This window comes from Egretta garzetta, unplaced genomic scaffold (assembly GCF_000687185.1).
Source record: "Egretta garzetta isolate BGI_Z169 unplaced genomic scaffold, ASM68718v1 scaffold589, whole genome shotgun sequence".
NCBI classification, from domain to species: Eukaryota; Metazoa; Chordata; class Aves; order Pelecaniformes; family Ardeidae; genus Egretta; species Egretta garzetta.
In genome coordinates, this window is record NW_009266282.1 from 1 (window position 1) to 8,661 (window position 8,661).

At 55.3% G+C, this 8,661-nt stretch overlaps 1 protein-coding gene across 1 annotated transcript in view; it reads left to right on the plus strand.

Moving 5' to 3' along the window:
* Nucleotides 1-58: 58 nt before the first annotated feature.
* Nucleotides 59-8,661, plus strand: part of PIK3R5 (phosphoinositide-3-kinase regulatory subunit 5) — a gene marked incomplete at its 5' end in the record, with an annotated part of 18,205 nt that continues 9,602 nt past the window's right edge. Inside the window, 7 exons of the mRNA XM_009647245.2 lie at nt 59-208; nt 1,629-1,697; nt 2,450-2,588; nt 5,059-5,128; nt 6,745-6,919; nt 7,474-7,627; nt 8,147-8,230. Of these exons, the coding sequence (XP_009645540.1) occupies nt 59-208; nt 1,629-1,697; nt 2,450-2,588; nt 5,059-5,128; nt 6,745-6,919; nt 7,474-7,627; nt 8,147-8,230 (841 nt within the window). The remainder of the gene's footprint in view (nt 209-1,628; nt 1,698-2,449; nt 2,589-5,058; nt 5,129-6,744; nt 6,920-7,473; nt 7,628-8,146; nt 8,231-8,661) is intronic.

Genomic DNA, 8,661 nt, shown 5'->3' on the forward strand with positions numbered 1-8,661 from the left:
TGGCACAGGCGGCAGACACCTTCACCCTGACCCCTTCCCGTTGTTCGACCCTCCTGAGTCCTCCTTGAGTGGGGCTGTGAGTGATGGTGGCTCTGTCTCCCCCTCAGCCGGGCTGTGCCTGAACTGCTGGAGCCTGCAGGAGCTGGTGAGCCGAGACGCCGGCAACTACCTCATCCTCGTGGAGAAGATCCTTGGCAAGGCCAAAGAGGTGAGTCAAGGGGCTGCCAGCTAGGGCTGCGGGCTTTGAGATGGCATCAGCTCTGGGGCTAGCCTGCAGTGGAGTTTTGCAGAGCTCGGCGGGCGATTTCGGGTTGTGGTAAGGTATTGCTGGGGTGCTGGAGCTTGGAGGCGGGTGATGCTGGGTCAGCAGGTCGGAAACGCTGGCAGGAGCAGCCCTGTGCATCCTGCCGGCTTTCAGCATATGGGAACTGCAAGGGGAAACCCCAGCTCCAAGACTTGCTCTTCAGGCAGTGCTGCAGATCCACGGGGAAGGGTTTTGATTTCCCAAAGCTCTGCTTGGCACCGTGCAGGGGCAGCCAGGGTCCCAGGGCTGTGTGGATGGAGCCAACCTTCCCCAGACCTCCCCCCTGCGTAAGCTGGGAGCCGCTAGTCCGAATCAGAGCAAATTGAAGGTTTCCTGTTGTTTTTGATGGAAACTTTGCTGCGGCTCTGCCAGGCTTCCTGCAGGGCCAGGAGCGGGGCTGGGGACCACGGGCAGGATTTGCACGGCCTCGCAGCCCAGCAGGCAACAGTCGGGTCAAGCAGAGCGGGGAGATGAAACAGCAGCTGGGCTGATCGTATCGGCCTGCCGTGGTCCCATCATGTGCCAGAGAAGCTCCAGCCATCGGCTGGGGGGGGGGGGGGCCCCTCCCTTGATGTGGCAGGAAACGATGATGTGTTTCCTAAATCCTCAGCGCTGGGATTCATGTGATGGGGTAAATGCTGCCTTTCATTTTTTAGGAAAGAAAGGCTGTTTAGCTGCCAGGCTGTGGAGCAGGTACAAGTTAAGATTAGCATGATTTGGTTTAATCTTTTTTTTTTTTTTTTTTTTTTTTAATGACTAAATTGACCTGGTTGCAAATACTGTTTTATTACTCTAGGGTTTACATAAGGGTTTGTTGCCCTTTGTGGTGTGCTCATAAACAAGGGGAGACAGTGTCTGCAAGCATATGCTTGAGCCATTGCTATGTCCCTTGGTGAAATTGTTCTGCCAGCTGTTCACTGGCAAAGGCTGGGACAAAAATGCATGGTTTGCGCCGTGCTGCTGAGCTTTGCAAGCTGCTTGCAAGGGCTCTGCTGCCTGCTTGCCTCTCCAAACTGCCTGCTTTGAGCCACTTCCATAGAATTTCATGCAACTCTGCAAGGATCAGGAGCATCAGAGGGCTGGGAGCTCGGCCAAATCCGCCTTCTTGAGGGTAAAGGCAGAGTGGCAGCTATCCATGTGGGATACTGGGGCTTTAGCAGTTATTTTCCTGTGGAGACAAGGGAATCTGCTGGGGATGGTGATGTGATGGTGTGGGTTGGTGCTTGGCTGCACCAGTGGGGAGGGCACCTCCAGGGATGCTTTCGGGTAACGTTCACTGTGAGCAGCCCAGCTCATCCTTCTGCCCTCGGGCTGTTCCCTATAGGTGCAGGAGAAGTGCGACTACGATCTTGTAACGCCCCTGGCTCTGCTCTTCTACTATGCCGTCCTGTATGTAAGTCCCGAGGCTGCTGCACGTAGCTTGATCCCAGCCCCCGGGGAGGCGCTGGGGTCCAGCCCTGCAGAGACATGCTAACAGTCACTGAAATCGGGGTGGCTTTCATCTGATACACCACCGTCTGCTTTGATCGATTTATCTCAAAAAAAGATCTTGTACGAATCTACAGGGATCAAGACTAGGCAACCATTGCACAAGCTGAGGGGCAAAAAAATGAGCTTCCGTGGTTTTAATCTTTTTATTTAAAGAAAGGGAGACGGACAATACCTCTGTGCAGAGAAGGCAAATTTGTTTCATTGCCCTTTATACTTGTGCAAAATACATAGGCACCGCTAATGAAAAGAAAGAGCGGAGCCTTCACAGGAAACACTTCTTTATGATTATTATTAGCACAATGCATCATTATCCCAAGGAAATCATTGCTGCCAGATCTTGCAAAAAGCACAGGCTGTAATGCGATTCATCTATATGGGTCTGTGGTTGTTAAACAGAAATTTATATATAGGCTTGGGCATGTGAGCCACAGCCGGGAGGTTGGGAAGGTGCAGAGTGGATAAAGCTCAGAGCTGTGCCCAGTGGGGATCCCTTGGCCCTTCCCTGGGAGAGGATGGGGTGTCATGGGATGAACCTCTGCTCCGATCTGTTTCTCCTCCTCCTCCCACTTCCAACCCAAACCCTCGATTTTTTACGCAGCGCTCGAGGCCCGTGTCCTTGCTCCCTTTCTAATCGTGTCTCCCTACCTCCTGCAGGCTCCCCAATTCCCACCGGGCTCTGACCTGCTCCTGAAAGCTGCAAGCGTATTCCACAGCTTCCTGACCTGGCCCGTGCCCTACTGTGACATCTCCCGCGAGCTGCTCACCTTCATCAGTGACGAGCTCAAGGCCCCCGGTAAGTGCTCACGCCCCGCTGCGGGGGTTTCGCCCCAAAACCACCCGCTGCTGCGACTGCCCTGCGTTTGCTGCTGAGACTCTGCTGGTGTTGCTGCCTCATACCCCACTTGCTTCACGAATTCCTTGAGCACACATCTACTTTGTGCATTCCACACCTCGGCTGTTTCAGGAGGCGAGGACCTCTGCCTCCATCCTCTGGATGATTTTTCCTGGTGGTCCAGCACAGGGTGAGACCAGGTTCCTCCGGAGGAGCAGGCGGGATGGTGGGGTTGTGTTTTCGGTGGCTGCCTTGCATGCAAGGTAGTGGGAGCATCCCAGGGACTCTCAGTTCCAGATCAGTGTGAATTAGAAAAACGTGTAACTATTTCCTGGCTGCCTTTCAGTCTGAGGGGTCTTTTCCATGGCAAAGCACGTGCTGGCTGCTCCCGCCCAGCCCTGGGCTTTGTTTGAGATGCTCACTGGTGTAACTGGGGGGATAACAGTGGGTCCATTCATCGGCATCAAGGTGGCTGGAGCCTTCGAGCCTACCCTAGCGTGGAGATTTCCATAGGGCTGAGGGGCTCCCCGGCTCTTTCTTTACAGCCGAGACACTACCTTGTGATACGGCTTTGGGCACATCTATCAGCGGCAGCAGCGCTCCCCTTAATTAAGGGCTCCTTGTAGATGTCCTGTTGTTCCCAATGGAGCAGCTCTTCCAATTATTTCTAAAAGGCCATTTCTCCTAGTCTCCCTGTCTTTTGGTGGCTTTATGGAGAGCTGTTATCACACGGTGCAGATTTCAGCCCTTGTTTAATCCTGCATGGGGCCGTGGCAGTGAGACCGGCTCTAAGTGGGACTTGGGAGGCCTCAGAAGGGCTGAGGCTGGGGATGCTCCCCCCTTCCTCAAACCAGGCAGCTGCTTCGGGGAGCTCCAACGGAGATGTGAAATGCAAGGTCTCCGTCATGGCAGCAATGTCCTGCAGACATGGGGGCTTGTAGGTGCAGATGGGATGAAAGATGCTTTCAAAGGAACAAAAAGATTAAAAAAACTCCAAAACCCTCTGCAGTGTTGGCACTGGCCTGGCTGATTTACCCCCAGCTCAAGGCTCCACCAGCATAAGTGGCCATGGCCACCAGGCAAGGTCTGGCTGGGCTGTTGTGCTGCATCCAGCCTCCAGCTCAGAGTTGCAGGGCTAGCACGGATGCGGGGATGCTTGTGCCATGCTGCTGCAACTGTGGACTTCCCCAGATCCTTCCTGGTCATTTACTGCTGTGACACCATTTGGGGCTGTGTTTTACAGACCGCTGGGAAAGCCCCAGTGCTGGGGGTGGGGGGGTTTGCTACATCCTGCTCTTCTGCCATCACCAGCGCCTGGGGCTCTGTGAGCTGGGGACTTTGGTCCAAAAGGTTTTCACTTCCTACAAGCATATGAGATTCCCTACCCCTGCCAAAAGATGCTGTGTGGGAGGTGTTGTCTTGTCGGGGCTGCCCAGTGCTGCCCTTGCCATGGCCTCTCCCCCCTGCTGGAGCCAAGAACAGTGAAAACATGTCCCTGGCTGGTGAGCTGGCCAGGACCTTACACGCCTGTTGCATGGCCTCCATGACCTGCTGCAAAGCTGAAGCAAAAGCTTTTTATTGAGTTGAGGGTAAATATTAACTGAGAACAAGCTGCTGTCAATATTTGCCAAGAATAGCTTTTATCTGCAAACTGGACCTGATGTCTCTGCAAGAGGGGCGAGCACTGCTGTAATCAGGTGGCCTGTGTGGATCAGCATGAGCTGCCCATGGGTGCTGGGCCCCCCCGTGGGTGCTCCTGACTAGTGGCTGGGGTTGGGATGTGGCTGCCTGCAGTAATAAGGGTGCTGCATCTTGCTGATGCCATAAGATCTTTCCCAAGATGTACCTCAGTCCTTTTGGGACTGACGTGGGCTTTGCTGATGCCACCCTGTCCAGGTCCATCAGACGTTACCTCGTTGGGGTTCCTGATGGCATCCTAGGCATGGGCCCAGGGAGACATCCAGGGACGTGAGCTGCTCACACCCACCTTGCTTCTCCTGGGGCCAGGCTGGGCTCCATTGCTGCCGGAGGGAAGGTGGCAGTGACCTGCTGTCCATGGGTGAGAGCCAGGGCCTGGGGGGGCTAAAGAAAGTGGCAGAAGCTGCTAAATATCACCCCTGCAGTTCGGAACAGATCTCACATCAGCAGTGAGGCAGAAGGGACTGGGGATGGAGCAGCTCTCCCTTCCCATCCTCTGGTTGCCTTCTCATCCCCTTGGGCTTTCACCCTTTCTGTCCCAAGGCTCTCTTGCTCCCAGACTGGTCCCCTTGCATGGTGCCTTGTCCCCACAAGGACTTTTGGTGCTGCTGTGCCCACTCCAGTCTGTGGCTCAGCCAGGTCAGGACCACATTAGGAGACCAAGTCAATGTGTTCCTGAAGCAGAGCGGTCTGCGGTGGTGCCACATCTCCTCTCCTCTCCTCTCTCCCCCAGGGATCTCCTTCCAGAGGCTGGTGAGGACAGAGCAGGGGCTGTCCGTGAAGAACTACCAGAGCTCCACCGTGTAAGTGTGGCCATGGGTGCTGCCAGCGCCTCACTCTGTAGCATCCTCGCCATCCCATGCTGCTTGAGCAGCAGAGGGGCTGCAGTGAGCAGCATCTCAGAGGTGTAGCGGTGGGTGCTAGGGAGAGGAGCTGGAAAGCTGGGCTGAGCTGTGGGAAAGGATGAGGAAAGTGGCTTGTGGCATTTCCACAGCCATGGGTCAGGGTCTGCAGGCTCCCCATGTCGGCCGTCCTGCAGCCCTGCTTGCTGCAGATCTGGATGAAAACAACCAGGGAAGGCAAAATCTCCTCCGCAGGGAGCTGCTGATCTCGGCACAGGCTGGAGAACAGCCAGGAGACGCTTTGATCTGCGTGTTTGGGAGCCACCGGCCCATGGGGAACAGAAGCGAGTCTGTCACAGTGCAACAATTAATGAAAGCCTTGCAGCTCTGAGCTGCAAGTAGTCAGACTTTGCACCTTATTCGAGGGCAGAACCTCTCCTCCTGCCAGGGCACCTCATTTGTAAATAGGAAAATGAGCCAGGGGTGTGCGTGCCCTTCCTGGCCGCGGTGCCAGCCCTGGCCCCAGGGACAGTCCTCCGTGCACAGGCCCCTCCGCTCTGCAGGAGGGGTGTCTGCCAGTTCTGGCTTGTCCAGTCACGCTGTGCAGCTCAGGATCTGCACCTGTATCCCACCCAGCTGCGCTGGTGCTGCTATGGTGCTTTCCTGGTACAGCTCCCCAGCTCTACATGATTACACTGGTGCTGATGTGTGGCTTTCCCAGCACAGCTCCCCAGCTCTACACTCTTATACTGGTGCAAGTGCAACCACTGATGACTTGCAGCATGATGGCTATATTTGCATAAAAAGCCCAGAAAACCTGGCACAAAGCTGTACACAAGCTGAACCTTGGGCTTACTGAAAGCTTCTGCCCATTGCCTGAGCTTTCTAGAACAAAGCAGGCCAGAGCCCATCCTTAATTTTGAGACATTTATGCTCAGTGAGGTGGGCTGCTCTCGTCAATGAATGTTGGACTGCAGGTGTGGGAATTCATTTGCTGATGCCACCCAGTCCAGGTCCATCAGACATTGCCTGGTTGGGGTTCCCAATGGCATCCTGGGGATGGGCCCAGGGAGGCATCCAGGGATGTGAGTTGCTCACGCCAACCTTGCTTCTCCTGGGGCCAGGCTGGTCCAGAGCAATATGCAGCTGAAGGATGTGGCTCTTCTCCTTAAAGCCCAGAAGTGATGCTCTGACCTGCACCTTGCAGGGGGAAGATGTTTTGGGGGCCCCTCTCATTTTCAACCCCTGCCTCTGCTTCGTGGCATGTGCTGGGTGTCCAGTTTGGACAACTGGGTGCTGGGTTGGAGCTCTGCCTGGGGCTGGTTGGACAATTATTGGGCTGGTGATATTGTAGATGTGGCAGGAGAGATAGTGCCATGGGATGGGCAGGGGGGGCAGGATGGAAGATGCTCATCCACTACCCGTTCCCAGGGAGCATGGGCCTGGCACCCTGCACCGCCCTTCGGCTGTGGCTATTGCGAGAGGACACTGCCATCTAGTGTGACTTTGTCCAAGAGTTTCATGTGCCACCAGCGTTCCAGCCTGGCTGCCCAGACTAACTGTCCCCTTGTCCCCAGGACGGTGCTGCTCCTCAACCGCTCCGAGGTGCAGAGCGAGTTCCTCTCCATCGCGGAGAAGCTGAGCGCCAGTGAGCACCCACAGCACGCCACGCTCGTTGTGCTCCTCGAGCACCTCTACCAGGCCAACTTCGGCACCCGCTGCGACCTGGACAGCCTGCACCGCCTCCTGAAGGTAGGCTTGGAGAGCCTCGGCTGCGGCGGTGCGACGGTGCCGCTGGGAGCAGCTTCATGCGGTTGGCTGGTGAATTTCCTGACTAAAATAATATTTGATTGACAAAAGAAAAGAAGTTTTAACAACACTTCTTGTAGGAAAATTACGTGTCTTTCCCTTTTCCTCTCAGGTTAGACCTGAGGCCTGCGCTTGTTTTGTGAAGTGCGGCGGGGCGGGGGGTAACTCGCCTTTTACCTTTTTACTCCTTTCCCCATCCCTAAGTGGAAAGAGGAAGAGCCCCTGGATTTGAAATGCAGCAAAAGTGTTCATTTGACCAGAGAAACACTTTCCTTTGGTGTTTGGTGAGGGCAAAAACTTGTGTAGAAAGCCCCTTAGGTTGTTCAAACACTTTTTTTTTTTTTTTTTTTTTCCTTTGCAGAAGTTTTGGGGGGACTTGAAAGGGGTAGGAGGCAGAGAAGGGAGTGGTGGTGTAGTTAGTGACCTTCCCCAAAGACCTGTAGTTGTCTCTGTGGAGGAACCCCCTTTGATCTCTTGTCTTGGCTCTGCTCCCCCAGTCCAAGACGCTGGAAGAGCTCTCAGAGATCTACGCCAGTGCCGCTGATGCCCAGGAAATCGCAGCTGCCAGCAGCGATCCTGTCCTGGCGCGGGAGCGGCTGCAGTCCGTGCTGCGGGACATCGCCGGGGCCGCGTCCTTTCCTGCCATCGCGGGTGAGAACCCCCACCCCGTGCCCCTCTTTCCTCCAGGGCTTTGCATGGGTTCGTGCCCTGCAGTGGCGAGGAGCTCTCCTGCGCTGCGGGTGCTGGGAGCCAGCCCTCTGAACTGCAAAACCCTCTTTTGTGTAAAGTTTCAACCTAGCGCAACAACAGCAACAAAAGAACCACCAACCCAGGTCCTATTTCATAACCATGTGGTGAGCCAGAAATTGTCATTAAAATAGCAACAACAACAAAAAATTTTTCTTCAGCCTTTGTGGGTGAGATGAGAATGTTAAATCAGGAACTGATGGCAGCAGTGATGTCTGATGGCTCTTAGGGGTGTGAAATGTCCCATTGTCCCAATCGCATGGGACTTCACGGGGACGGTGACAGCAGCATCAGTGCTCTGCATGACCTGGGCTGCTCAAACCATGTGCATGGGGTGGGTGCATCTCCCACTGGCCAGGAGAGCTGCCAGGAGCGGTATCGGGGTTCCCTGCAAACTAACTTCTTTCCCTCCTCTCTTCCCAGGTGAGGCTCAGCCCCGCAAGCTCCACACCATCCCCATCCCCGCCGCCCGCTGCTACACTTACAGCTGGGATCAGGATAACTTTGGTAAGCGGAAGGAGTCCCCCGTCCTCCCCAGTGAGACTGCAGCCTCTGCTCCCTGTCACAGGCCTGGCTGAGCAGCATTTCAGCCCCGCCAGCGTGCAGCTGGGTGTGCGGCACAAACTGTGGCCGGAGCCTGGAAGAGCTAGTAACAAATGGTTGGTGGTGATGGTAACACAGTGGACACTGGAGTCCCCTGGATGGGAGAAGACATGGGTGTTCCCAAGCAAAGCCCTCATCGGAGCTGTGGGCACATGGCACTGGTGGACTTATAGAATCATAGAATCGTTTGGGTTGGAAAAGACCTTTAAGATCACCAAGCCCAACCATTACCCTAACCCTGCCGTCCCACCGCTAAACCCTGGCCCTAAGCACCTTGTCTGCCCGGCTTTTAAATACCCCCAGGGATGGGGACTTGACCCCTTCCCTGGGCAGCC